This window comes from Ogataea parapolymorpha, chromosome II (assembly GCF_000187245.1).
Source record: "Ogataea parapolymorpha DL-1 chromosome II, whole genome shotgun sequence".
Classification (NCBI taxonomy): domain Eukaryota; kingdom Fungi; phylum Ascomycota; class Pichiomycetes; order Pichiales; family Pichiaceae; genus Ogataea; species Ogataea parapolymorpha.
The window spans coordinates 611,147-638,421 of NC_027865.1; the positions used below are offsets into that span (position 1 = coordinate 611,147).

General features: G+C 46.8%; 16 protein-coding genes across 16 annotated transcripts; 6 read left to right on the forward strand and 10 right to left on the reverse strand.

The window, feature by feature from the left end:
- Nucleotides 1–6: 6 nt before the first annotated feature.
- On the forward strand, nt 7–1,098 carry HPODL_04871 (putative mitochondrial GTPase; the record flags this gene model as incomplete). Its single annotated transcript, XM_014081222.1, has 1 exon — nt 7–1,098. The coding sequence occupies one exon, from the start codon at nt 7–9 to the stop codon at nt 1,096–1,098; it is 1,092 nt and encodes a 363-aa protein (XP_013936697.1).
- A 145-nt stretch (nt 1,099–1,243) lies between these two features.
- On the forward strand, nt 1,244–4,468 carry HPODL_04872 (Exportin-1; the record flags this gene model as incomplete). The annotated part of the gene is made up of 1 exon (XM_014081223.1): nt 1,244–4,468. The coding sequence occupies one exon, from the start codon at nt 1,244–1,246 to the stop codon at nt 4,466–4,468; it is 3,225 nt and encodes a 1,074-aa protein (XP_013936698.1).
- A 68-nt stretch (nt 4,469–4,536) lies between these two features.
- HPODL_04873 (uncharacterized protein) lies at nt 4,537–5,634 on the forward strand (the record flags this gene model as incomplete). Its single annotated transcript, XM_014081224.1, has 1 exon — nt 4,537–5,634. The coding sequence occupies one exon, from the start codon at nt 4,537–4,539 to the stop codon at nt 5,632–5,634; it is 1,098 nt and encodes a 365-aa protein (XP_013936699.1).
- Nucleotides 5,635–5,648: 14 nt separating this feature from the next.
- HPODL_04874 (Oxysterol-binding protein) lies at nt 5,649–7,014 on the reverse strand (the record flags this gene model as incomplete). The annotated part of the gene is made up of 2 exons (XM_014081225.1): nt 5,649–6,931; nt 6,987–7,014. 2 exons carry the CDS (start codon nt 7,012–7,014, stop codon nt 5,649–5,651), a joined length of 1,311 nt encoding a protein of 436 aa, XP_013936700.1.
- Nucleotides 7,015–7,195: 181 nt separating this feature from the next.
- HPODL_04875 (Poly(A) polymerase PAPa) lies at nt 7,196–8,959 on the reverse strand (the record flags this gene model as incomplete). The annotated part of the gene is made up of 1 exon (XM_014081226.1): nt 7,196–8,959. The coding sequence occupies one exon, from the start codon at nt 8,957–8,959 to the stop codon at nt 7,196–7,198; it is 1,764 nt and encodes a 587-aa protein (XP_013936701.1).
- A 72-nt stretch (nt 8,960–9,031) lies between these two features.
- HPODL_04876 (uncharacterized protein) lies at nt 9,032–11,251 on the reverse strand (the record flags this gene model as incomplete). Its single annotated transcript, XM_014081227.1, has 1 exon — nt 9,032–11,251. One exon carries the CDS (start codon nt 11,249–11,251, stop codon nt 9,032–9,034), a length of 2,220 nt encoding a protein of 739 aa, XP_013936702.1.
- A 45-nt stretch (nt 11,252–11,296) lies between these two features.
- On the reverse strand, nt 11,297–12,625 carry HPODL_04877 (uncharacterized protein; the record flags this gene model as incomplete). Its single annotated transcript, XM_014081228.1, has 1 exon — nt 11,297–12,625. The coding sequence occupies one exon, from the start codon at nt 12,623–12,625 to the stop codon at nt 11,297–11,299; it is 1,329 nt and encodes a 442-aa protein (XP_013936703.1).
- Nucleotides 12,626–12,703: 78 nt separating this feature from the next.
- Nucleotides 12,704–13,858, forward strand: HPODL_04878 (metal-dependent hydrolase; the record flags this gene model as incomplete). Its single annotated transcript, XM_014081229.1, has 1 exon — nt 12,704–13,858. One exon carries the CDS (start codon nt 12,704–12,706, stop codon nt 13,856–13,858), a length of 1,155 nt encoding a protein of 384 aa, XP_013936704.1.
- Nucleotides 13,859–13,896: 38 nt separating this feature from the next.
- Nucleotides 13,897–14,655, reverse strand: HPODL_04879 (uncharacterized protein; the record flags this gene model as incomplete). Its single annotated transcript, XM_014081230.1, has 1 exon — nt 13,897–14,655. The coding sequence occupies one exon, from the start codon at nt 14,653–14,655 to the stop codon at nt 13,897–13,899; it is 759 nt and encodes a 252-aa protein (XP_013936705.1).
- A 402-nt stretch (nt 14,656–15,057) lies between these two features.
- Nucleotides 15,058–16,128, forward strand: HPODL_04880 (Mitochondrial cell death effector that translocates to the nucleus in response to apoptotic stimuli; the record flags this gene model as incomplete). Its single annotated transcript, XM_014081231.1, has 1 exon — nt 15,058–16,128. One exon carries the CDS (start codon nt 15,058–15,060, stop codon nt 16,126–16,128), a length of 1,071 nt encoding a protein of 356 aa, XP_013936706.1.
- Nucleotides 16,129–16,164: 36 nt separating this feature from the next.
- Nucleotides 16,165–17,769, reverse strand: HPODL_04881 (Arylsulfotransferase (ASST); the record flags this gene model as incomplete). The annotated part of the gene is made up of 1 exon (XM_014081232.1): nt 16,165–17,769. One exon carries the CDS (start codon nt 17,767–17,769, stop codon nt 16,165–16,167), a length of 1,605 nt encoding a protein of 534 aa, XP_013936707.1.
- A 132-nt stretch (nt 17,770–17,901) lies between these two features.
- HPODL_04882 (putative transporter) lies at nt 17,902–19,554 on the reverse strand (the record flags this gene model as incomplete). The annotated part of the gene is made up of 1 exon (XM_014081233.1): nt 17,902–19,554. One exon carries the CDS (start codon nt 19,552–19,554, stop codon nt 17,902–17,904), a length of 1,653 nt encoding a protein of 550 aa, XP_013936708.1.
- A 147-nt stretch (nt 19,555–19,701) lies between these two features.
- HPODL_04883 (putative amino-acid permease) lies at nt 19,702–21,324 on the reverse strand (the record flags this gene model as incomplete). The annotated part of the gene is made up of 1 exon (XM_014081234.1): nt 19,702–21,324. The coding sequence occupies one exon, from the start codon at nt 21,322–21,324 to the stop codon at nt 19,702–19,704; it is 1,623 nt and encodes a 540-aa protein (XP_013936709.1).
- A 312-nt stretch (nt 21,325–21,636) lies between these two features.
- Nucleotides 21,637–23,262, reverse strand: HPODL_04884 (General amino acid permease AGP3; the record flags this gene model as incomplete). Its single annotated transcript, XM_014081235.1, has 1 exon — nt 21,637–23,262. One exon carries the CDS (start codon nt 23,260–23,262, stop codon nt 21,637–21,639), a length of 1,626 nt encoding a protein of 541 aa, XP_013936710.1.
- Nucleotides 23,263–23,928: 666 nt separating this feature from the next.
- HPODL_04885 (uncharacterized protein) lies at nt 23,929–24,705 on the reverse strand (the record flags this gene model as incomplete). Its single annotated transcript, XM_014081236.1, has 1 exon — nt 23,929–24,705. The coding sequence occupies one exon, from the start codon at nt 24,703–24,705 to the stop codon at nt 23,929–23,931; it is 777 nt and encodes a 258-aa protein (XP_013936711.1).
- Nucleotides 24,706–24,854: 149 nt separating this feature from the next.
- Nucleotides 24,855–27,263, forward strand: HPODL_04886 (Dipeptidyl aminopeptidase B; the record flags this gene model as incomplete). Its single annotated transcript, XM_014081237.1, has 1 exon — nt 24,855–27,263. The coding sequence occupies one exon, from the start codon at nt 24,855–24,857 to the stop codon at nt 27,261–27,263; it is 2,409 nt and encodes an 802-aa protein (XP_013936712.1).
- Between the last annotated feature and the right edge of the window lie 12 nt (nt 27,264–27,275).

Below are 27,275 nucleotides of genomic sequence, written 5' to 3' on the forward strand. Positions count from 1 at the left end.
ACATACATGTCTGCCATTGCCAGGGCGGTCAGAGAGATCCAGAAGTTCTATCAGCAGGTCTCGGGCAGGAAAATTGAGAAGATCCCTGATTTCAAGCCTCGTGTTCGATTTCCAGATTATAATGTCCCCCTGACCGACTTTCAGGGCCACCAGGTAACGGCGCTCAAAAGAATGAGGAGACTGGCCCCAGAAATTGATCTCGTGATCGAACTGCGAGATGCGCGCGCTCCCATCACAACCACGAATTTTCTCCTCGACCGAATATTCAAAGGAAAGCAAAAGATCGTTCTCTACACGAAAGCCGAGCAATCCTTAATTAACCAAAGGATCATCAAGCAATGGAATGTCAGAAACGAGAGTTGGAGTTTCTTTGACAAGAAGAGATACAACCACACAGCCAAAGTTGCCAATATGATACTTGAGAAATACAATTTGATGCACCCACCGCCGCCTCTAGGAATGAAAGTTATAGTTGCAGGCATGCCAAATGTGGGTAAGTCGACTTTGGTGAACAAACTGCGCCACAAACTTGCCATTGACCAAGGAAAGAAGAAGGACGTGGCCAAGGTCGAGCGTGGGGGAGGAACCACGCGCGTTACGTCTGAGATGATCAAAATCTCAGAAGACCCGTTGATCTACGTCTACGACACGCCGGGAGTGTTGATGCCCACAGTAGCAAACTCCAAGGCTATGCTGACACATGCACTTTTGCGGACTGTCGATAATACGACCGTGGACCCAATCATTGCGGCAGATTATCTCCTCTATATATGGAATCTGCTGAGTCCCGACGGCCATTTTTACCGGTCATTCACAAAAACCCCCACAAACGATATCCAGTATCTTCTTGAGTGTGTGGCGCGGAAAAAGATGTACACCAAGAACAAGGTCGGCAAGACGCGTCCGAGTGTGTCGCCAAATGGATATGACCTCAAAGCAGCAGCATTGGCTCTTCAGGAGCAGCTCAGGATCGAGCAGACGAATCGGCTGGCTTTCGATCTTGATATGATGCGAGATCTAAGCAAAAAAGAGATTGCCGAGATACTAGAAGCGGAGAGAGTCAGAGTTGGAGAGATGGAGATGGAATATTTGGACTAAAATATATTTTTTTTAGCATCCGTGCACCAGGCTACTCCAACGAATAAGAATTTGCCCTTGTAAATAACAACAACAAATAAAGTCTATTTCAAATAAATCCTGCTCTTCACGTTGATCGTACTTCAACAAGGTAGTTGCTGTGAAAATGGAGACGATTCTGGATTTCAGTAAGGAATTGGACATCAAGCTGCTTGATTCCGTCGTGGACGCGTTCTACAATGGATCGGGTGAGACTCAGAAACAGGCACAAGAAGTTCTCACCAAATTTCAGAACCATCCGGACGCTTGGACTCGCGCAGATCAGATTCTTCAGTATTCGTCTGATCCCCAGGCCAAATATATCGCGTTATCGATACTGGATAATTTGATCAAGACCAAATGGAAAGCCCTTCCTGAGGAGCAACGACTGGGGATCCGTAACTTTATTGCCAGCATGATCATTGTGATGTGCGACGACGACGCGCAGTTTGTTTCCCAGAAAGCTCTGATTCAGAAGAGCGATTTGACGCTGGTCCAGATCATCAAGCAAGACTGGCCTGCCAACTGGCCCAACTTCATTCCGGAGATCGTGCAGTCGAGCCGTGCTGGATTCAACGTGTGTGAGAACAACATGGTGATTCTCAAATTGCTGTCGGAGGAGATCTTTGACTTCTCTGCTGAGCAAATGACCCAGGCGAAAGCCAAGTCTCTCAAAACGAGAATGTGCGACGAGTTTTCAGAAATTTTCAAATTGTGCTTCGAAGTCCTCGACAAAGCCTCTAAACCCTCATTGATAGTAGCCACGCTGAAGTCTCTGCTCAGATACATTCCATGGATTCCACTGGGATACATTTTCGAAACCGACCTGCTCAACTTACTCTCTACCAAGTTCTTGCCTGTCGAGGAGTTCAGATCCATCACTCTCAAATGCTTAACCGAAGTCTCTCAGCTCATTGCTCACCAATACGACGATAAATTCGTGACTATGTTTGCTCTCACAACGGAAAATTTGCTCAAGATCATTCCTATCGACATAGATCTTAAAAACACATACAAGTACGCAAATTCCGCCGATCAGGAGTTTTTGCAAGATTTGGCAATGTATCTGGTCACGTTTCTTTCGAATCACTTAGAACCACTGGAACAGAATACCAACCTTAGGGAGTTGTTGCTCGCTGCCCATCAATACCTAGTTGGACTCTCGCGGATTGAGGAAAGAGAATTGTTCAAAACCTGTCTTGATTACTGGTCTAAGCTTGTCTCCGGCCTTTATCAAGAGATTCAAACACTCCCGTTACAGGACGCATCACCTTTGATGCAGTTACAGTATAATACTAGAGGTGGTGCTTTGAATCCAGAAATACTCAGGAATTACAATCTCAGAAAGAATATCTATAGTGACATTCTGTCGAAGTTGAGAGTCGTCATGATTGAAAACATGGTTAGACCTGAAGAAGTTTTGGTTGTGGAAAATGATGAGGGAGAAATCGTGAGAGAGTTCGTCAAGGAAAGTGACACGATTCAACTCTACAAGTCGATGAGGGAGGTCTTAGTGTACTTGACACATCTGGATATAAATGATACCGAGGCAATCATGTCTGCCAAGCTTGCAAGTCAGATTGATGGTTCAGAATGGTCGTGGCATAACATCAATACCCTGTGTTGGGCCATTGGATCTATTTCCGGATCCATGGACGAAGAACGCGAAAAGCGATTCCTGGTCACCGTTATCAAGGATTTGCTTTCGCTGACCGAAATGAAGAGAGGCAAAGATAACAAAGCTGTTGTTGCTTCTAACATCATGTATATTGTTGGTCAGTACCCAAGATTTTTGAAAGCACATTGGAAGTTCCTGAAGACTGTTGTCAACAAACTCTTTGAGTTTATGCATGAAACTCACGAGGGTGTCCAGGATATGGCTTGTGATACGTTTATCAAGATCACCCAAAAGTGTAAGAGACACTTCGTCGTTCAACAGCAGGGAGAGACGGGGCCATTCATCGACGAGATCATTCGTAACATCCAGGAAACCACATCTGATCTTCAGCCTCAACAAGTGCATACTTTCTACGAAGCTTGTGCTACCATAATTTCCGCTCAGAACTCTACACAAATCAGAAACAAGTTGCTCTCCGATCTTATGCATCTGCCAAATGTCGCCTGGAGGGCTGTTGTCCAACAAGCTGGTGATGATCCACAGCTCCTTTCAAACTCAGATATTGTGAAAATTATCGCTAACATCATCAAAACAAATGTTGCAGTTTGCACGCCATTGGGCCCTGGCTTCTACACTCAACTGGGTCTTATCTATGTTGACATGTTGTCTCTTTACAATGCCGTCAGCGGGTTGATCTCTGACGCCGTTGCGAATGACGGTTTAATTGCCACCAAAACGCCAAAGGTGAGAGGTTGGAGAACGATCAAAAAGGAGATTCTGATTTTGATCGAAACATATATCTCCAAAGCTGACAATCCAGAGGAAGTCGTTCGTGATTTGGTTCCAAACCTGCTATCGGCGGTTCTGCAAGATTACAAGACTAACGTTCCAGATGCCAGAGACGCAGAGGTTTTGAACTGTTTGTCCACGCTTGTCGAAAAGGTCGGAGAGCTGATTCCTGACGAAATTGTTCTTATTCTCGCCAATGTTTTCGAGGTCACTCTGAATATGATCAACAAGGACTTCACGGAGTATCCTGAGCACAGAGTTGAATTCTACAAGCTGCTTCGTGAGATTGATCTCAAAGGTTTCAACGCCTTGGTTCAATTCCCACCTGAGTCCTTCCAGTCCTTTATTGACGCTATATTGTGGGCCTTCAAGCACAACAACAGAGATGTCGAGAACACCGGTCTGACTCTCTGTGTCGAGCTCTTGAAGAATATTGAGGATTTGGGATCTAACGCTTTTGCTATTGGATTTTACAAAAATTTCTATTTCCCTATTCTCAGCGATATCTTCTATGTGCTGACGGACTCGGATCACAAGGCAGGCTTCAGACTGCAGTCACAACTGTTGGCTAAGCTTCTCGAGCTGGTGTTGGAAAACAAGATCACAGAGCCAATTTATCAGAAGGATGCTGCTCCAGAGGGTACTCCCAACTCTCTCTACCTCAAGGAGTACATCGCCAACATGCTGATAAGCGTATTCCCTCAACTGAACCAGGAGCAGGTCAACAACTTCTTGCAGGCTCTTTTCTCCTCATACAACCAACAAAACAAGTTCAGAGGAACACTTAGAGACTTCCTGGTGCAAATCAAGGAGTTTGGTGGAGACCCAACCGATTACTTGTTTGCTGACGACAGAGAGCAAGAGCTGTTGGAGAAGAACAGGCAAGAAAAAGAAAAAGCCCGTCTTGTCGGCGGTTTGTTGAAACCTTCGGAGATGGACGAGTAGTGATGACGTAATCAATTTGGCATAGAACTCTACATTAATATAAAAATATTGAATATTGTACTAATTTGATGCAAAATGGTTTGGATTTAGCTATTCAGTTGATTGATATTCTTGGGAAGCACAGCTGTAAAAAACGTTTACAGGTTTCTGGTGAAGAATTTCATCCGGAGTTTTTCAGTGAAGGCCCAATTGCAACATTTGAGGATGCAAAAACGGGTATTTTGGAGATACTTGTTTCCAAGAAAACATTAATCAATGTATTCAAGGATTGCAAGCAAGTTCTTGATGCAGAGGAGGATACTGATGACTGGAAATTATATTATGCATCAATCGGTGTTTTAATCACGACTCCAGAGGACCATCGTGCCATTTTACTCAATGAAAGCGCCCTCAACAAAATGATATTGAATGATCCTTCCGCAGCTGACTATCATTACAACTGTCTGAGCACGCTTTTAAGCTGCAATTTGGCAAAAACCAATAAGTCAGCAAACCTATGGTTTTATTTCAGAAAGTTGTCGGTTGCAAAACTCGAGACGCTTGATTCCTCGTCTTTGAACGAAATGGTTGACTTAATTCTCCTCTCTGTTGCCTCTCATCCACGTAATTACTATGCGTGTTCATTCCTGCGTGTTCTTCTGGCGAGTTGCCGATGCAAAGGCCTTCTGCGGATATTGTATGAAAGGATATGGGACTATTGTAAGTCACATTTTGGCGATTTTTCAATGTGGTTGGCTTTGCTCGAGATTTTAATTGGAAAGAGCGATTATTTCCTTTGGGAGCTCAAGAGGCTAGGCGGTGAACTGAGAGGTACACCACAATACTTTGAAGAACAAGAGCTGATGCGAATATATGAAGAAATTGGACTCTGGGGTGAGCAGATCAGTACTGCGAGCTACTCTTTATATTACGTGAAGCTGCAACTTGGGCTTCATTTGGGCTTGGATATTTGCTCCCAGTATAAGCAGGAGTATGAGGAATTTGAACGGGCGGGAGGCTACTTGATTGACGTCAGCTCGCGACAGCTTGTGAGCAAGAATAAACCCATTCCGCTGGATAACGAGGCGCTATTGAAACAAAAATTCGAAGGAATGCTCATTAGAAAACAGTTGTACATAAGATATGGGGCCGCTCGCAATTCGAGAAAATCGTATATAGTCCATTAAAGCGGATAGTCTATCTAGGACTTCTTGTAAGCTGGAATCTCAAACTCTGGGTTGAATTGCTGGCCCGGAAGGAACGGCGCAATTTCGAAGATATGTCTCCGCAAATCTTCTGGGTTGTGAGCTTTGAGGTCTTTATTCAGCACCTTGTCTTTATAGATCACATACTCCAAGTTTTCGTTGCCCTGGCGAGCGGTCTCGGCAACAGGCATTTGTTTGAACAGCTTGGGATGGAAATCCACGCCCTCTTCTTCACGTTTTTTCTGCTGGACTCTTTGTTCCTCTTCAATCTTGAATTTCTCGTCTGTAGCGGTGTGATGGTCGCGTTGCGCCAGAGCGTCAGTCACCTTCTTCCACAACCTGCGACTTTCGTAAGCCCCTTGCTCAGAAATATCTCTCACCTTTGGCTTCAAAGGAGTGCTGTGCTGGCAATCGAAAAAGACCGATTTCTTGCCGGTCTTGGTATCTTTAATATACATCTCTTCCGACCACTTTCCACTCAATTCGTACAGCACCTCACCTGTCTTGGTATTCTTGATCTGTCCCTCAATCACGTTGTAGGAACCGGAAATGAATCCTTTGGTTTTGAATTCAATGTCCGCAATTAAATTGTTTCTAGGACATTGCAATATCAAGTGGTCTCCGAGCTCAAACTTCAGAGTTCCAAATAGAATACCTCTGGCATACATGTTTGGCTGTGTCATTGTATAGAACTCGCATTCGCCGGTTTCTTCGTCGACGATGTCCAAAAAGGAGAGCTTGGTCACACCCTCCATGATTGCTGCGGTGGAGTTGCCTAAAAACTTGGACTTCGGAACAACCATTCCGTCGACTCTGATGTTATGATCTGGAATAATGTAGAAATAGGAGGATTTTGGGGGGTGGTGAGATGTTTGCTCAGCAACGTAGTATGCCTGAGACCCGTTCGGAAGGTCCCAGTAACACGTAAAGTACTCTCCCAGGATCGGGTTCAATGGCTTTTTAACCGCTTTCGGAGCAATGTGCCAACAGGACATGTACCACTTCACTACAGTGACAAACCGCTCAACCGGGTCGGTCGCGGAATGTGCGGCCAAAAGTATGTCCGGCTGTTGCAATTGGTTGGTTATCCGCTCCAGCATGCTCTTTCTCTCCAGAATAAAGGTCGGAAGCGTGATTCGAGACAGGTCGGAGCCAGGCCGCAATTGCGAGATAATTCCCATCAAAATTGACTGACCCTGATCATCCACTTCATCGATATCCTCAATGTCATCGGAAACGTTCTTCTCCTGATGCTTGTCCTTGTCTGAACCGGATTTGCCTGGATGTTAGCCTTGAAATGTCATGTGGCCCAATTCTGAGCCACCGGTACTTACCAAGAAGCTTGGAGGTGAAAGAAGGCATCTTGACTCAATTGGCTTGAAACAAAAAAAAAGGGTCTAACTTCAAACTTATTCCTGGCTTAAATAAATTCCGCGAAAGCCTTACCCTCCAGAAATATATACCCAAACCATCTTTGACAGACGCAACTACGACACAGTTTCATGTTGCAGGTAATTCGATTTTCTACAAGATGTATATTTACCTAAGCAGTAGCGGGCTCCTCAAGAGGCTTAGCAGCGCTGCTGGCACTGCTGCCCGCGCTTAGTGTTGCACTGACCTTTGCCTCGTCTCCGCTCTTCAGCTTCTTCGTGCTAACCCCATTCTTGTCGCCTTTCCGTTTCTTGCTCTCTTTCTTGACCGGACGCTGTTCGTCCTCTGAGTACACATCGTCGGGCAGGTCGTATAACTTGACGTGCCTGATGCTCAGGGAGTACACGTCTTTGTCGAAATTGACCCAATTTCTGCAAATCGAGTCAAAGTCAGAGCACGGAACCTGGATATCCATTTTTTTGTCGCGGCCCTTCAAATCCAGCTCAAGACCAATGTACAGCTTCAAAAGATGCACCAGGTGCTTGCCCTCTTTCTTCACTTCTTCCTCCAGCTTCACCATATCCGTGTCATCATCAATATCCACCTTTTTCAGGTGTTCCTTTGCGTATTTTTCCCCGTCCAGAGATCCGTAGAGCTCCCGAATTTTGAACACCTGCTCTTCAGTGTCGCAGATGTAAGATGCCGAGAACGGCTTCACATAAGGATGTGCCAGCACAATTCCGTTGACAACCTCCAGCTTCTGCACCAAAAGTCGGAGCTTGGACTCCACCATACCACTCCATTTCAAATGGGCCTCGTAGGAGTCTCTGGTGGCAGTGATCACAGTTAGATAGAATTTGTATGCAAAGAAGAAGTCGTGTTTGGCAAAAAGATCCTTCCACGTTCGCTTGCCGAATTGGATATCATTCATTATCTCCAAACCACGTTGCATCTCCTTGAGAATTATTTTCTGTGTAGAAGCGGTGATGTTGTGTGTAGCACACATGGAAGGATATGCAGGGGTGATGACCGGCATTCTATGAAGTCTATCTTGTCCATACAGTTTAGGGTTCCAGATTCTGACCGGTAATGGACCGTCCTCGATCGGCTTCAAAAGCACGGGCTGTGGCCACTTCCACTGCAAGTAGATCTGGAAAAACTTAGACACAATGACTGCTCCCACGGCGTTAGGGTACAACTGGCAAATACGAGCAACCAGCATCGCCCAGGCCACACCTCCCGGAAATCCAAACATGTTTGCGTAGATGGCCCTTCGTTGGGCCCAAAGTTTGATCGTTCGTAGAGCGTGACGGAAAACCATTTTCTGAGGAACAAGCTGGAGTATTTGATCCGTCACTCTGGTACCGTTCAGTGCTCTTAGATCTCTATCGTCAATGTTTCTAAGCAGGTTGTTATCCTCCAATGTGAGATCGAGCGAGACTTGTGGAATATCCAAACGGCCGCAGATAAGATCGATATCGACACCATCGAACACGGTTTTGATAATGGGCATGAAAGCATCGGGGACGGGCTGGATCTTGTTCAGCTCTGGGCGTTTTCTTAGCAGTTCCTCGAAAACAGTAAAGAAGTCGTCTCTCGTCACATGTTTGGGAACAACAACAAGGGTATCGATATCCGAGCCCGGTCCATAAACACCCAGTCTGTACGAGCCAAATGTAAAGATCTTTCCTCCCGCATCACGAGCCATTCCCTCACTCATATTCTTGCGGCGTGAAACGGTGTAGACAAACTCCTCTGTGAGCTTTTGCAGCGTGGCCAACACTTCTCGCCGTTTCTGAGTCTCGCTCTCGCTTTCGAACGAATTTTGGTTTCTGAGCTCCTCGATCATGGCGTCGTTCAGTTCATTTTCCTTAGCAGTTGGTCCCGCCGTGGATATTGGCGCTGTCACACCATACTGCTTGGTTGTTGTGCTCATATTACTCTTTCCTGTCGACTTTGTTGCCTCGCGAACAAAAAAAAAATAATAAATTAAATCTAAAATGCCTGATTAATTATTAATTTCTAGTACAAGATTTTCGTTTAATTCGGGCTGCGGCAGGCTGGACAGTTTAAGTGGAAGCCTCGAGGATTTTTCAGATCCTGGCTGAATAGTGAGAATGCCCTCGCTGGTTCCAACTCTGACCAGCTCATCCAGAGCTTCCACACACGTTATAGCTCCGTGGCCCAGATAAGACTGATACACCATTTTCGGTTCTCCCTGTAGACCAATGATGAACATGTTGCCCATGAGGTCCCCGACAACCAGATCCTGCTTGAAAAAGGCGAAATCGCTGACCATGACGTTCTTCAGAATCTGGACAGCTGATACTTTGCGCTCGTTTCGGTCGATTCTGAACAGATACAACCCTGAAAATGCGTCTCCTACTACCAGGTCGCCATTTTCGAGCTTTTTCCACTCGGAAAAGTACAGAACCGGGATAGTTGAGTCGCTTTCCTCATTTTCGAACCAGAAACTAGGACCGCCGTAAACGCTGGTCCACACCAGCGAATGCGACCCAATTAGTAACAAGCTGTAGTCTTCTACCTGTATGATGCTGTCAAACAGCTTGTTCACCACGGCATGGCCTTCCTGTTTCCACTCGTCGTCCACAAATCTCATAAGTAACAGTCCAGACTGATCCTCTTCATCGTTGACAAGTACGATAAAACATTTGCTTAGTTTGGTCTGCAAAAGATATCGCTCCTCGTTGCTGATTTTGCTTTTTTCTTCAAACCGACACAGGAGATCAGGCACAGGCAAGACTTTACGCACTACTATTCCGGCGTCAAACCAGTGCTCACCTATCTTCTCGCCAGCTTTGTAAACCTCCAAACGATCAGTTCTTTTGATCTCTTCAACCTCTAAGTCGACTTCGTGTTCTTCGACTACCAAGACCACGATTTCATTGGCTTCCACTATTTCCTTCACCAATCCTGTCAAATTCTTCCAGTCATCAAGCACCACCTTTGAAGTTAGATAAGTTCCGTGCGCATAGTATTTCCCTTTCATGGCAGTTACCGGAAGATTGTCCGCCTGTCTAACTTGTTTGAACAATTGTGTATTTCTATCAAGCTCAACTAAGAGCCCAAAATGGTTGCAACCTATCACACGATTGGCTCTGTTAACCATCTTATGAAGCAAGTCTACCTGCTGTTTCCTTTCTATGTTCCATTTACTGACCTCTAATTCGATGGGCCGAGAGTTTCCGGTTCGTAATCTTTCTGCTATAGAAAGGTCCAAGTGACTTTCTGCAGCTTCAAGCGATTCCGAGGCCAACTCTATTTCCATCTGATAAATGTCACCCTGCTCACTGCTGAGCCAGTAAAATCGTCCATCAAAGCACCATGACAAAAGCTTGGCCATTTTTCCGTCAACTCCAGAAAAAAGCTCCTTCGTAGCATATTGTCTGGTGGCCGTAGCCACGGATGAAGAAATACTGCGAACAGCGGGTGCTGGAAAAACGTAATGCATGTCTTCGCAAATTACAAGCAGCGCTCCAAGTGACAGCGGTATCGCCAGGCTCGGGGCCGAGTTCATCTGCGGTAATCGCTTTATCAGACTAATTTCTTGGCCTATTCCGTAATAATTCACGGAATACTTCAAATTGGCATTTCTGACCACTATAGCAAATACAGTGCCCTCTTTGTCCGCCGTTAAAAGTCGGGTCTTCAGAAAAACTGCGCTGTGCACAACTCCGTGCCCAATGTAGATTACTTGTGGTTTTTCAAATATCCGGTTCACCTGTAGTTTGGCAGCGTCTGGTCTTTTCTTCACCTGGCTAGGAGGCTCATTTTGCAATGCCAGCCGGAACAGCTCGGTTTTCGACGGATGAAGCTCCAATACAACCATATATCCCTCATTGGAATATATGAGAATGTATCTGCCCAAGTCATCAACCCGAATAAATGGATGGACTTCAATGGTGTTGGTAACCGATTCAATGTGAAATTCCTGCAACAGAATAAATCCGTCGTTCCATGCAATTACTACTAGTTGATTGTTCTGTGTTAAGACCAGTAGCCAGTCGTGTTGAAGGCCTGGAGGTCTTATATGGTTCATGGCCATAATTCTGTCTTCCAATTCAAGCACACCCAGCTGCTTGTAACTGTGATCTAGCAGCTCGATCCTGTATGGATGAGCTACTACGAGTGTATTATCATGACAAAAATCCACTACTAGGCACTCCACAATGGCCCCATCGTGGATTTTTCTCACATCAAAGCTCATAAATAAATAAACTGGTTTTTTAATATATTACATCTGTCATTTATTTCAGAACGTGAACACAGAGCTATACAGTTTGACAGCTTCTGGATTAATGCTGTTAAGCGCTTCAGGATCCAGCATCTCAACATCTGGAAAAGAGAAGTGGTCGATAACCGTTGGCTGTGGCAGCGGCAGGAATGGTGTCTCAGGTGAGCTTGGGGTCTCAACCTCTGGGAATGTGAATTTCTCAATAATCTCCAAAGATGAAGGCTTTGGAGGGACGTTAGGAGCGAATGGCTGCGCTTCGGCTGGTCTGAAGGTGAACTTGGGCTTCTGTAGCTCTTCAGGAACCGCCTCAGGCTTGGAAACAACAGCTGGCTCGACAGGCGTGTCTTGAGGCAACTCTTCAATTTTGGCTTTATATTGCTCCACTGGCTCGGCACCTTGGGAAGCAGTAATAGGCGGCAATGCAGTAGATGGTGCATCGGCTGCGAGTTTGTTCTCTTCAGGCTTTTGGGGTTGCACAATTTGCACTGGTTGCACAGGTTTCACTGCCTCTGGCTTAGGCTCGGACTTCTGTTCTGGCACATCGTCTTCAGAATCGATCTCTATAATCTCTGGCTCTTCCTTAAGCACCTTGTTTTCCTTTGGAAGTTGTTTCTGCTCAGCATTAGACGAATTGGGCTTGAACTTCGCGCCTGGAGTTGTTTGCTCGTCCAGAACCTTGTCCTCCTCTTCCAGCGCCTCTGGGTTTTCTATTATGCTCAACACTTTGTTAGCAGTTCTGCTCCTTATTTGCCTTTTCTCCACACGTGGTTTAACAGGCGTCTCAAGTCTCATCCGGTAAGGCGAAGGCAAGCTTGAATATTGAACCACACGTTTTTTGATCGTCGTTGGAAATGGCTGCGGATGCCGAGTAATCTTATCCTCTTTAGGAGTATATGTAGGGACGTCAACTTTGGCAGTTGGCTTCACAGATGCAGGTCGCAATATGGTCGAGTTGCCGAAAAAGCTACTTTCATTAGGTTTGAGTCCAGAGGACGACAAAAACTGAGACTCAGTCTGAGATTGACGATATGTCTCAAGCTGCGATTGGTTTTGCTGGTGCACTTTATTGATAAGAGAAAGCACTCCTTCCACTTCGATGTCGTTGAGAGGAGCATCTCCTTTGCTTTTGAAAAACTCAGAAAGCGTTTTATTTGGATTGGCATCACTTAGCACTGAGAGGTTTGAAACATTCGAGAGATTCGAAACATCGGCCACGGTGTTATCGCGAGAGGGCTGCGGAGAGCGTGAAAAAATCCTCCGCAGTCTGCCCATCAATCCTTGAGAGCCTGAGGACTTTGGCTCAATTTTATCGTACGGCTTGACTTTCGTTCTATCCCTTCGAATCATCAAATCTGAGACAAAAAAAATAATCCAAATAAATTCAATTTACAAAATTAATTTATTTATTTCTTCTGCTTATAAATTATGTCCATTATAGGAGCTCTTGCCTGTCAAAAAGATTCCTACCTCAAATCTCTTGCGACAAGAGTGATCTCATGCCACAAGAATGGAAACAAGTACGAAGTGGAACTAGAGGATACAGTCTTGTTCCCTGAGGGTGGTGGTCAGCCAAGTGATACCGGCAAGATCTCCTCGGGGAGCGACATTTTGGAGGTTGAGAGTGTGATTAGAGCAGGACTGAAAGCCCTGCATCTTGTGGACAAGCCTTTGGAGACAGGTGCTCCTGTGAACTTGAGCGTGGACTGGGAAAGGCGGTTCGACCATATGCAGCAGCATACTGGTCAACATCTTCTTTCTGCTGTGTTGGACAAGCGCGATTTGCCCACACTCAGCTGGAACATGGGGGATATGATAAATTACATTGAGATTCCTCGCAAGTTGACAGACACTGAGCGTGAGGAGGTCACAAAAGAAGTGAACTCGTACATCACTCAAAATCTGCCAATCTCAGTTGAAGTTCCGCCAGATCGCGAGGTCGACGAAGTGAAAGGTGTGATGAGGATTATCCACATTGGCGATCTGGATTCCAATGCATGCTGTGGAACACATTTGAAAAATTCAGGACAGATTAAGGGAATTGTTCTATTGAATCAAATAGCTGGAAAAGGAGGCAATTCAAGGCTGAATTTTATTGCCGGAGACAGGATCTTCAAGTTCGCTGAAACGTCCCACAGTATTCTGAGAGCCTTGAACTCTGCAACTTCCGTACAAAGCGAGCAACTGGTGGACAAGGTCAACGATTTGGTGACTGCTACCAAAAGATTGCAAAATAGACAGTCGACATTGCTGAAGGAGCTGGCTCTTTTGACTGCTGCAGACTTGAAGACCAAAGCGGGGGAGAAGAAAACCGTGTTTTTCCACAGGGCGGATGTGGGGCTTGATTTCTTGAACCAGATGTTCAAAGAGCTAAAAGATCAGCCTGGTACTTTCGTATTATTATCTGGAGAAGGAAAAGACGGAGGCGCTGCGCTGGTTTTTGGCGAGGATACAGAGCAGGTGAGCAAGGAGCTCAAGGAGACATTATCCGGCCTCAAAGGTGGAGGAAAAGGAAAATTCCAGGGCAAAGTGTCTGTGTATGGCAAAGGCGAGCTTGAAGCGCTGAAGCGCAAATGGGCATAATATTATTTATTATCGTAATTGAATACATCATTGATTCGTTATGTTCTTAAACTCAGCCTGCTCCTAATGCTTAATAGGCTTCTCATAGGGCTGGGTTTCTTGCGTGGCTGTGATCTTGCAATTTCGTCTGCAATCTGTATGCGTCGTAGAGTTGATATAATGGCGTCGAAGGTAGCAGAATCGTTGAGGGTGGTGTGGAGACAGACGGTATTGTTAGTATCTCTTGCCGTCTCTAGTGTTTCTGCCGTTTGGTCTGCGTCTGAAAAATCTACGTTCACTGTTTCTGGCGTATTTTCCGACTCTGTGTCGGAAGACAAGTGAGCGAGTGCTGGATCTATTTTCTTCAGAGCAGCCTGGAGAGTCTCGTACTCTTGAAAACAGTGGCAGCAAACAATCTCTGCGCACCGGCTTCGAGGGAGCAGAGAGCTCAGGTCGTACAACGGACGGTCACAAACAACACAGTATCGTAAATTAGACTCTGTCGTCTTGATGTAGGCCTCCGTTTCACTATTGAGGGTAGAGCTCGAGTTGACGCTCTGTTTGCGGTAGTAGAGAGGCAACAAGGCATCAGGAGGTGTCATATCATTGTCAATGGCACGCTTGATATCAAATAGTGAGGTCTTTTTGCGAAAACCCTTTGGGTAATGAATATAATCTTCCACTAGTAAAAGCTCTCCGTGCGGGCTGGTCTGTGCGAAGTTCGGGTGCGGAAGCGGGAAAGAGGTTAGTTGCCTATTGTCAATGAGATCCAATCGCGACGGACGGATTTTCAGCGAGTGCGCAGCGTTCTCAAGCATTCATGAGAAATGAAAATAAGAATATTTACGTGAAATAAAACGTTTATGTATCACCTTCCAAATATGGAGTAATCATAATTTAATATGAAAAATAAACATATTTTAGAATGTAACAAATATTTCTTGGTAGCTCTCAATGTACGTGCTGTATCGGAATCATTTGATTTTTAAGCAACGGCATTCGGGGCCAGTAATTAGACGACATTGATCCCAGATAAGGTAAGCCGAAACTTTTTTCAAGCGTAGATCATAAAACACGGGTTTTGGAGGGAATCCCGAACATGGAGTTGCATAATTAATAATTTGAGATGACAAACGTAGTGAATCGGGAAGTATAATATATTAGTGCAGCTTTTAGCTATAAATCTGTCAGTTTGGCCCACTTCATTCTAAAATTCAAAAATGACACGAATCACTATCATAGGCGCGGGACTCTATGGCGCTTTTGCTGCAAAGAAGCTATCAAAAGTTCCTGGATTAGAGATCACCTTGATCTCGAAAAAAAATTATATCAACTTCGTCCCTTCAGTTCCAAGAAACTTTGTTACCCAGAACCTGGATGGATACTCTAGAACTCTCGAAGAGATCTTCGGCGACTCAATCACGCTAATATATGACGAGGCTGTCAGCTTTGATGATAAAAAAGTGACCACGCGCAAAAACGGAGATGTTGCTTTTGACGTTCTAATTGTTGCCACGGGCTCAATTCTCAGCCACGAATTTGAGCTACCGAACACCGTGGATTCTGCAGTTGAGCATTTCAAGAAGGAGTTCGAACAGGTAGAGCGTGCAAAGAACATCACCGTTATCGGTGGCGGAATTTCGGGCTGCGAGCTCGTGGGAGAGCTGGCCCATAAATTCAAGGACGAAATAGCGAAGGGCGAGAAAAGAATTAATTTAATACACTCCAACTCGAACGTCTTGTCGGACCATGAAATTAACTCAGTTAGACAGAGCGTCAAGTACCAGCTAGAAGGCATGAATGTCAAGCTCTACCTTGGTCAGAAGGCGACTTTGGACGGAGATAAGGTTTATGCTGGATCTGAGGAAGTCCCCACCGACCATATTATATGGACCACGGGAGTCAAGCCAAACACGCCAGACTCTCCGCTTGAAGGACTTAAGAACGAGAAGGGTGAAATCAAAGTCAAACCAACGTTCCAGACAGTGGCCAGCCCTAATATATTTGCAATCGGAGATTGTGTTGATTTCGTCATCAAGGCAGTGGCTCCACTGAAAAAGTGGAATTCTGTTTTGGTGGACAACGTGATAGCCTACGTCCAGGACAAACCGCTTACCAAGCAGGTTGTGCCTCCTACTAACACCGACAAGCCTACATGTGGTGTCAGCCTGGGTCCGGAACACGCAGCAGGTCAAATAGCCACGCCTTTCGGCACTTTCTCGTTGCCTGCATTTCTGATTGTGCAAGCCAAGTCCAAGACTATGTTCAAGGGGAGGTTGAGCGAGATCTAAATACAAACGTGCGGTAGTTAATAGAAATTCAGTCAACTAATTATCTTTCTGCAGTCTCCATTGGAAATAGTTGAATTTTGGAGGCAGTATTCTGGTGTCGGACTTTTTCTCCGCTGGTAGCACTTGCTCAACGGAAAGAACATCGTCGGACGAAGCCAGGACGTTTCCAGACTCATCAATTGCCTCCACAAAAACCCGCTCAACAGGCTTGTTAATCTTTAACTTAGTCTCAAACCCGGTTCTTTCTGTCTCGCCAAGCAACTTCTTGCTACCATTTTGCACGGCATGGAATCTCCATTTCTTGGTCTCTGTGTCGCCGTTCCACGAAACATAAATGATTGTCTCGTCGTCATCGGTGATCTCAGAAAGCACAGCGACAGACTCCGAAGGGTATCCATGCCAGTCAAACTTGAAAGCTCTATAGTTTTGGACCTTGTCGGAAAATTCATCCGAGTCTAGAAAAGCGTGAAAAACAATTTCTCCATCTGCGGTGTATTCAGTGACACTTCCCTCGGAGCCCCAATTGACCAGAACGTTGCCTGATTTCAGCAGATGGGTAGAGCCCTGAGACTTGGCCCGAATACCGTATGGAGCGGGATAATTCCTCAGAAGCTTGGCCTCCCATTTTTCGGTGTCGACCTCAACAATTTTTCCGCTCGAGATTTTGTTCAAATGGACCTGGCTACCGTCCTTATCTTCTGTTCCGTGGGCAGAGTTATCAAAAAACGAGATGATTTGTTTTTTCCCGTCCTCCGAGGTCCAAACGTACCGGGCATGGTGCTGGAACCCGAACTTGAAACCATCCACGTTCTTGAAACTGGAACTGGTGACCCCAGGAATGCCACCCAACTTCCACAGAATTTCACCTGTTTTTCCGTCAATCTTGTACAAAGAAGCGGTGTCGCGTGCTGAAAGCAAATAGTCGCCGTTGTCGTCCTTGTCGACAGAATTGATGTGGAAATAGTCCCACGCGTCGCTGGAATTGTATCCAGACCCGGCTTCTCCCTCATTCAGGGGGAGCACAGACTCGGCTGGCGAAACATGATCCAAAGAGGCCCATTCAAACAGCACCTCTCCGGTGTCGAGGTCCAGCTCCTGGAAAATCGCATTAATGATCCATTGCTGCTCCTCAGAGCCACCAAATTCGGCAAGGTTGCGAGGCACCGGCTGATAGATCTCGATCAAGGCAGTTTTCTCGTCCTTGATGTGAAACTCGTGCTTGTCGGTGATTTTGTGGTTTCCAGCCCTAATTTCCTTCACCAGATCGTAATTGCTGTTTAGAACCGTATGGTGTCCGTGTCCATGGCCATAGGCAGCGTTATGGTCACCCTCAAAGCTGAAAAGGACGTCATCATCTTTGTATCTGGCAGCCTGGAAATTGGCATTCCAGGTACCGAACGCGCCGTATCCCGACCAGACCAGTTCGCCATCACTAGTGAAAATGTACGGAGCAGACTGACGGGGTTTGTGGAAGGTGTTTCCAGGGGCCCCCGTAAACGGAGCAATAAAGAGGTATTCGGGAGAGACTTTCTCTGAGTCGTGAACGGTGATGTTCAATTTGGGAGGAGACAAGTCTGGCCGACTGCGGTACTGCCAGTCGGCGTACGCTGGAAGAGCAAGGAGAAGAAGTGCGCCAAGCATGGCAGAATTAAGATGTATTCAGGGGTAGCTTTATACTTAAAAATTGTGGCTACATTATTAATTAAGCCGCAGAACCACACAGCCACGAAAAGCTGCCTCGACAGGATATTATACCCTGCGACTCCGCCACATCTATTCGTCATATGACGACCGTGAGCGTATGCGGGCAGCCTTTTTCACGCCAGCAAGCACCAAACAAGCGAGACAGCACAAACAAGAAAGGAATTGCGCGAATCGGATGGCACGCTCGTAACTGCCCTGAACAACACTGCGGACTTGTGGCTCCAGATGCTGGATCTGCGAGATGTCTTTGGAAACTGTTCTGATGATCGTACTAATCTGGTGCTCGGAGAGTCCCGGCACCCGATGGAGGCTTGACAGACATCTGCGTGCGAAAACACGCTTGATGATGGCGGCGGACCCGGTGACACCCCACACCGAGCCCATGCTGCGGAACAGATACGCGGTGGACGTGGCTATTGCCTGTTTGTCTCTGTCAAAATTGTAAATGAACGAAAAGAGCGACGTGGGGAAGGCCAATCCTTGCCCCACGTTGGCTGGGATCAAGCAGAGACCTGTCACCCACTGGTTGACGCCCTTGTGAATAAATAATGTGACGAAATTTCCAAAAAGCATGAGTGTGCAACCGGCAACGACGAGAGAAAAAAGACTGTATTTTTTGCGGCTCATCAAAACGCCTGCAATGAGGCCACCAACAGGCGTAAAGAGTGCCGGAATCGTGAGTCGCAAGCCCGCCTGGGAGGCCGTGTCGCCCAAGACTATTTGGAAGAGCAACGGCAGGACAAATAAATACGCGTAGCTGGAAATTCCGAGAAACACGCCTATTCCCAAAATGATGTAGCTGAACGAGGAATGGAGCAGGGCAGGAGGGATGATGGGTATAGCAGAAGTTCTCAGCTCAATAAGTGCAAAATGAAAGAGAAGTCCTATGCTCAAGACAAGCATAAGTAGCAGCCTGTAATCAGACCAGTTCAACTCGTTTCCGCCGAGAGAAAGCACAACCATCTGGAAAGCCAGCGACAGCACAAGCGCCGTGGCGCCCTTGATGTCGATTTTGTCAAACATGTGGACAGAAACGTGCACATGGGGCGGTTTGGGGTTGTGAATATAGAAGTATCCAATAACGAGGCCAGCCAGAGCGACGGGAACCTGCGCGAGAAAACACCATCTCCAGCCGAGCGTGTCTGCTATAACACCGCCCAGAGAGGCGCCGCAGATGCTTCCAAATCCCAGCAGCAGGTTTTGGAAGGCCTGCCAGCTCCCTCGTTTTTCTGGAGCCACGAGATCTGAGTTGACGATGGTTGCCAACGTGATGAGGCCGCCTCCACCTATGCCTGTCACGGCACGCATGGCGTCCAAAACAAAGATGTTGGACGAGATGCCGCATCCAAGACAGCCCAGAATGAAAAAGCTTGTGGCTCCGATCACACACACTCGCCGTCCAAGGACATCGGAGAAAGACCCATACAAAGGCTGAAAAGCAGTGCTGGTGATGAGGTAGGACGACGTGATCCACGACGCAGTGTTGGCCGCTTTGAACTCGTTGCCGATGGTGGTGTATGTGGATGCCGTCACCGTCCCGTCGAAACCTGCAAGAAAGACGTTTGCAAGCAGAGAGCACTCGATCCAGAAGAAATTTGGGGGCAGAGCTGGAGAAACAGACAGAACGGTCTCCTCGTCGTCAGACTTGGTAGCACCGTACGTGATCTGGGACTCAACTGCGCTTTCCGAATCTAGCGACTGTTGTTCACGAGAAGAAGACATCGAAGATCTTTAATTATTCAAAAAAAGAGTGGCTTTACGCACAGCTGCAAAACGTGTAATTGGATGGCTGCGGCGATGCGGCAGGAAAAAAAAAATCTCGGTGATGTTGAAAATAATACTTAATATTACGGCATTTATTTGGTGGCATCAGACCCATTCTCCAAAAAAGAGCTTGAGTTTCTGTTTTTTCGTAAGAGGGTTCAATTGCCTCTCCTTCTGGACCCGTCTCAGCTCCTCCTCAAGCTCGTATCTCCGGCCTGTTTCGAAATCCATTTCTTCGTATCTGACCCATTTGGTCTTCTTCCAAATCTTGTAGCCAAAGAAAAAGAACGCCGACAACGGCAGCATGATGTAAGCGTCAATAAACGACGAGTGGTCAAACGGCTTCAAATACATCCAGCCCTGGATCAAGGCCAAAAACAGACTCATCACGATACAGAATATCGGAGTGTAAGGATACCAAAGACATTTGAACGGCAGCTCCTGTACGCTGTGGCCTGCCCGAATCCAGCCTTTTCTGAACCTGATCTGTGCAATGGCGATTGATGACCACACAAAAAAGATAGACACTCCAGAAACGTTGACAAAGTAGGTGTAGACGGTTCTGGAGCTGCTTCCAACTTGAAGCAGACTGAGGAAACCAAAAAGATTAAATGTGATGGCTGCAACGTATGGCACACCACGTCTGTTGACTTTGCTGAAAAAGCGCGGGAATGGCGTCATGTGTTCATTCGCCATGTTCACAATGGTTCTTGTTCCAATGTAGAGCGCAGAGTTGATTGCACTGAACGATATCACCACCACAAATAAGTTCACCAGATGGTGCGCGTTGTGCCAGCCAGCATTGTACAGAGCCACGTAGATCGGTGACTTCAGAGAGCTCACACCATTTGACAGCTGCGGCGAGTTGTACGGGACAGTAATACCATAGGACAACGAGATGCACACGTATATGTACATGATTCGGATCAGAGTCTGTCTCACGGCAATAGGAATGGCTCTGATGGGGTTTTTAGTCTCCGCTGCATTCAACGACATTAGCTCAATGCCGACATATGCTGTCGACGAGTTGACAATGGCACTGGCCAAAGATTTGATGGCCGACTGGCCAGCCCACGGAGTGTTAAAATTTCTGAAACCAAACGCCGGTGTTCCTTTCACTCCACCACACATGTACACGATGGTGAACACGTAAAATGCCGATAAGCCAAGCAATTTGATAATAGACAGCCAGTACTCCGCCTCACCATACCCTTCAACGCCCAAGAACTGCGCACATAGGAAGAAAGCCCAGAATATCAAAAAGTATCCCCAAGTCGGCACCTGGGGAGCCCAGAAGTTCATCGTCGACGAAAGAGTGATGTACTCGGCCATCAAAACACAGATCCAGACAATCAGATAATTGTAGGAAGCCATGGCAGCAAACGCCTCGTCGACAAACCTCGTGATGTGGTTACTAAAGCCATTAGTGGCAGAGAACAGAGAGTTGAGCTCTCCGATAGACTGCATTAGCGAGAAAGCCACGATTCCAACGACGGTATAATCTATAATCAGAGCGGCAGGGCCATCCTTGTGTAAATAGACACCCAGTCCAACGATCGAACCTGGTCCAATAATTCCTCCGAGAGCCATAAGTGTGACATGTCTGGTTTTCAGACCTCTCTTGAGCCCAGAGTGCGGGTCGAACCTCTGGTCAAAAGTGTCCGAGCCGGATTCCCGATCCAGCTGCTCGGAACTGATCGAAACTTGGTTGGTCAGCTCTTTATTCATAATAAAGCAAGGCCAACACTTTCAGTCGAATCTGTCATAAATTTGTTCCTGCTTTGCGTGCTATGCATGAATTTTTTTTTTTTCGCTACCGCCACACATGACAAAGTCACGGGATATAAAGCCATTTTTTGATTTTTAGCTCGATACAAATAGCAGAGCAGGTACAAAGGAATGTTGGAAGGGAGTAAACGGCACGTTTCTACTACACTTTAATTCCTGCCAGCAGCACTTCTCTTATCATTGCTCGCATCGGCTTATTATCAGCCCAAAACCTGATATTGTAGTTGAATAGACAACATAGCCATAGTGAAGTCAGATCCACTCCGAGAAAAATTCCTTGACTTTCTGCTTGCGAGTGAGCGGGTTCAGTTGTCTCTCCAGCTTGAGCTGTCTCAATTCTTCTTCAAGGTCATACCTGCGTCCAGTCTCAAAATCCATCTCTTCGTACTTCACCCATTTCGTTTTCTTCCACAGCTTGTAGCCAAAGTAGAAAATTGCAGAGAGCGGGAACATAATGTAAGCGTCGACAAACCACGAATGGTCAAATGGCTTCAAGTACATCCATCCTTGGATCAGGGCTAAGAAAAGACACATGAATATGCAGAGCGCAGGAGTGAATGGGTACCACAGACATTGGTACGGCAAGTCCGAGACTTTGCGACCGCTCCGGACCCAGCCAATCCTAAATCTGATCTGTGCAAAACAAATAGCGGACCAGACAAAGAAACTAGACACGCCGGAAACACTCACAAAATAACTGTAGGCTGTCTTCGAGCCACTTCCAACAGATAACAGACCCAGGAACCCGAAGATGTTAAAGGTGATGGTAGCCACGTACGGCACTCCATGGCGGTTGACTCTGCTGAAGAATTTGGGAAACGGTATCATGTTCTCATTTGCCATGTTCACGATGGTTCTGGAGCCAATATAAATAGCAGAGTTGATAGCACTTAGAGCGACAATCACAACAAAAAGGTTCACCAGATGGTGCGCGTTGTGCCATCCTGCGTTGTAAAGGGCCACGTAGATTGGCGAACGGAGAGAAGTCACTGTGCTGGAGAATTGGGGTGAATCGTAAGGAACAGCAATACCGTACGACAAAGCAAGACCCAAAAAGATGTAGATGATCCTGATCAGGGTCTGTCTCACGGCGATTGGGATGGCCCTAATCGGGTTTTTCGTTTCAGCGGCATTCAACGACATAAGCTCAACACCCACATACGCAGTGGAGCAATTGACAATGGCACTTGCAAGAGACTTCATTGCGGATTGGTCTGCCCATGGAGTCTTGAAGTTCCTAAATCCAAATGCAGGGGTACCTTTGACTCCTCCGCTCATGTAGACAATAGTGAAAATGTAGAACGCGGTAAGCCCGAGAAGCTTGATAATGGCCAGCCAGTACTCTGCTTCTCCGTAGCCTGCAACACCTAAAAATTGGATGGACAAGAAAAACACCCAGAAGATAAGGAAGAATCCCCAGAGCGGCACTGCAGGGGCCCAAAAGTTGAGAGTAGACGACAGCGAAATGTACTCAGACATGAGAACAGCAATCCAAACCACCAGATAGTTATACGAGGTCATTGCCGAGAAGGCCTCGTCAACAAATCTTGTAATGTGATTGGAGAACCCGTTTGTAGAAGGGAACAACGAGTTTAGCTCCCCGATTGACTGCATAAGCGTGAAAGCCACCAGCCCCACTATACTGTAGTCAACCACAAGAGCAGCTGGACCATCCTTATGAAGATACACTCCCAAACCAACGATGGATCCGGGGCCGATAATGCCTCCTAAAGCCATCAGAGTCACATGTCTTGTTTTGAGACCTCTTTTCAGTCCCGAATTTGGGTCGAATCCCAGCTTCTGACCTGAAGAAGATCCGGACTCTTGGTCGAGCTGTATAGCATCAACAGTAACCTGACTTTTGAGCTCTTTACTCATTGAAAGAAAAAGCTTATTAGATGTCGCTCAAAATTTGGTCGATGAAATCTGTATTTCAACAGATAATGCCTTACGAAGCGGTTGCATGCAATCTTGCTTATCACAGGGTCGCAGACATAATAAAAAGGGGAGGCATAAAATTCTATTGTTTGCAACCCTGAAGATTTTCTTATCTTGAATCGATTCCTGAATTTGGTAAGGGTATGCGCGGAATTAAATACCGCATTGACAGCCAAGATGATAGGCTGGCGGACTTCCTGCTCTTGGCAGCTGCCTAGAAGTGTGTCTGGGCGGGTTTATTGGTATTCTTGGCCAATCTTATGTGAAATAAATGGCTTAATTCGGGCTCCTATGAGAAAGGTTGTGGAAACATGGCAGACACAAATAACCAGATGAAGCTATATTGGAACCTTGACTAATCTAATAAAGGGTATTGAGGCTCTGATCAGCTAATTGTATTAAAGCAATCTGGATCCATTTTGTATTGCATGGTAAATTTTAGCATTATGCAAGGAAAATAGCGATCTGGGAAAATAGATGTCGGAAAAATGATTTTGTAGATTGCGTTGGGTATTCAAGAAATGAGAGGCAGAATATCAAGCAATGGAAAGCAGCTAGGACAGTGCCACCGTACGTGCTGCCCAAGTTATGAAAGCAACGTTGCCATCAATTGGCCTTCTTTTCGTGTCTTCTAGCATGCGAGAGCGCATTTCCGTCGTTTTTGCGTGGATTCTTTTTACCCTTGTACGGTAGCACAAGCGAGCACTGTGTGCACTGGGCAAATGTCATGGCAACGTAGGGGCAATTTTTTGGAGCCACACCCTTGAACACAGCAGAGTCTGTAACCACGGGCAGGTCCTGCTCTACTTTGTACTGGTAATGAACCAGCCTGTATTTATTTTCGCGAACCAGCTTTGATAGCCACATGTCGTTGAAATAGAAGAAGGGATCGTTCTGCGTTAGCGGCCGGTTATGAAGTCGGGTGAAAACTTCGTTCTCTTCTACCAACAGCGACTGAACCTGCTCCTGGCTTAACGAGTGATTGGACCCACAAAGAACTTCTACTGGGGCTTCTTGTTGCATCGCGTCCAATTGTACCACTGGGTCAGGAATAGCGGGCTCTGGCTGAACGTGAGTGGACAGTAGCTCCCCTTTTGCCAACTCCTCGCGTTTTTCTGATTGCTCTGTCTTCTGTCTCTTCCTCGGCACCATCTGCTCATGCAATTGTCCCAGAAACTCGTTCACGTGCTCTGCCACCTCCTGTGCCTCGTCCATGTTGGATACATGGCTGTAGTAGATATGTTGCCCCTTGTTGTCGTTTGAGAAATGGACGTCGTTGAGCGTTGCACCATGGAAGCAATTGAAGACGTACACGTTTGTTCTTCCGCAAACATGCTGTGTCTCCTGGTTGACCGACTTTTCCTGTGCTGGGTCTCTATTCATTATAATCAAGTTATATTATATTTCTCCCCTTTATTTTATATTTTATTTCCCTCCCCCAGATCCCTTTTTCCAAGCCCAAAAAGTGGCTGGTGGCAGACTCAGCAACCTTAAATAGGAATATTTCCTCTTAGGTTAAATTTAGAACAGACATGACAGAGGAAAAGAACTGGGCGGCCGAACCGATCCTCAGGCCAAGCGGAGGGCCCCGGAGGTTCTGGAATACCTTCCTGCTTCTTCTGGTGGTCCTGGTGTACTGTTCTTCTGTTCTGATTGGCCAAATTAACCAGCTTTACGCCAACCACAAAGAAACTGGCGTTGCAAGACAAAGACCGCTTGTACCTGTTTTTCCAGACGGAAAGCTGCCTCTCACTTTGGCAGCCACACGGAACGGGACGTTTACGCCCGAAAGAAAAAGTCTACAGTGGCTCAGGACCGACTCTTCGGCATTCAACGACTCTGGAGAGTACATCGTTATAGACGGCGCCGACTACGTTCTTAAGTCGCTGACGGACAAGAGAGAGCGCATACTTTTTTCCGGAACGGTTGTGGACTACAAGGACTCCACGTTTAAGATTGAGGACATTGTTTTCAGCGACAACTTGAAACACGCCCTGGTTATTTGTGATAAGGTCCATAACTGGAGACATTCCTTCTTCGCTACATATTTTGTGCTCGAAGTGGACTCCAAGAAAATTAGTCCGCTGTATAACGGCACTTCGCTTGTGTCGCTGGCGAAATGGTCGCCAGACTCGTCCAGCATCGCCTTCATCGTGGACAATAACGTCTATGTGAAGAACCTGGCCTCCAACGAGGTGCGCCAGGTCACATTTGAGGGCGGCACAGAGATTTTCTACGGTAAGCCTGACTGGGTTTACGAGGAAGAGGTGTTTGAGGGTGATACGGCCATGTGGTGGTCTCCAAACTCCGAATATTTGACAATTTTGCGCTTCAACGACACGCTCGTGCCAACTTTCCCTATCCCGTACTTTGTGCAGCACAAGGACGACGTGTACCCGGAATTGCGCGAGCTCAAGTACCCAAAAGCAGGGTATCCGAATCCCCAGGTGGATTTTGTTGTGTACGACAACAAGAACGACAAGCTGGCGTCACTGGACCCATCTGACGCTTTCTACAACGACAAGGATGTTTCTAACGATGAGAGACTGATCACGGAAGTCAAATGGGTTGGCGATTCCAATTTCCTGCTAAAAATCACCAATAGAGAATCAGACATTCTTAAAATCTTCATCGTGGACGCTTCAGCGATGGAGTCGCGGCTCAAACGCTCAGATTACGGCTCAAATGCAAACTCGTGGTTTGAGATCAGCCACAACCTGCTGTATGTGCCGAAGTCGGACTCTCGACCGCACGACGGCTACATCGATATCGTCGACGTGGACGGATACGATCATTTGGCATACTTCTCTCCGCCAGACACAGAGAACCCGCTTATTCTCACGTCGGGCGAGTGGGAGGTGGTGGACGGCGCCGCCGCTTTTGACGCCGTCCTGAATAAGGTGTACTTCATATCCACCGAGAAGTCGTCTGTTGAGAGACATCTATACTCGATCGACCTGGACGGCTCCAATAAAACCAGCATCACAGACGTCAGCCAGGAAGCATGGTACTCGGTGTCATTTTCCGCCGGCTCGCGGTTCCTGCTGCTCAACTACAACGGACCGGACATTCCGCACCAGGAATTGCTTGATTTGCATCTAAACACGAGAGAAACGCTCACTTCCAACGATAAGCTCGCAGAAACGCTTCAAAAATATGCTCTGCCTGAAGACAGGTATGGCGAGATCGACGTTGGGGCTGGCAAGCCGCTCAACTTCCACGAGACGCTGCCTGTGAACTTTGATGCCTCAAAGAAGTACCCGCTGCTATTTTTCGTGTACGGGGGGCCAGGTTCGCAGCTGGTGCAGAAACAATATTCCTTGGCAGCCTCTGTGTTCTCCTCGGTCGTTGCCGCGCAACTGGATGCCGTAGTGGTGACTGTTGACGGCAGAGGAACGGGCTTCAAGGGAAAGGCATTTAGAAACATCGTACGCGATAAACTCGGACACTACGAGGTGATCGACCAGATCGCCGCAGCCAAGCACTGGACCGCAAAACCGTACATTGACGAGCAACGAACGGCCATCTGGGGATGGTCATACGGCGGCTACATGACGCTCAAGACGCTGGAGGCCGATCAGGGCAGGACGTTCAAATACGGCATGTCTGTGGCTCCAGTCACCAATTGGCTGCTTTACGACTCGATCTACACAGAGAGATACATGCACATGCCGCAACAGAATGCAGGATATTACAACTCGTCGGTGCACGAGGTTGCAAACTTCGCCAGCGTGGAGCGGTTCCTGCTGATGCACGGAACAGGCGACGACAACGTCCATTTCCAGAACTCGCTAAAGTTCCTGGACATGCTGGACCTCCAGGGTCTGGAGAACTACGATGTACACGTTTTTCCAGACAGCGACCACTCCATTCGCTACCATAACGCAAACACGATTGTTTACGATAAACTGTTGGCCTGGCTGAGGCAGAATTGGTCATGACGGATGCGAATT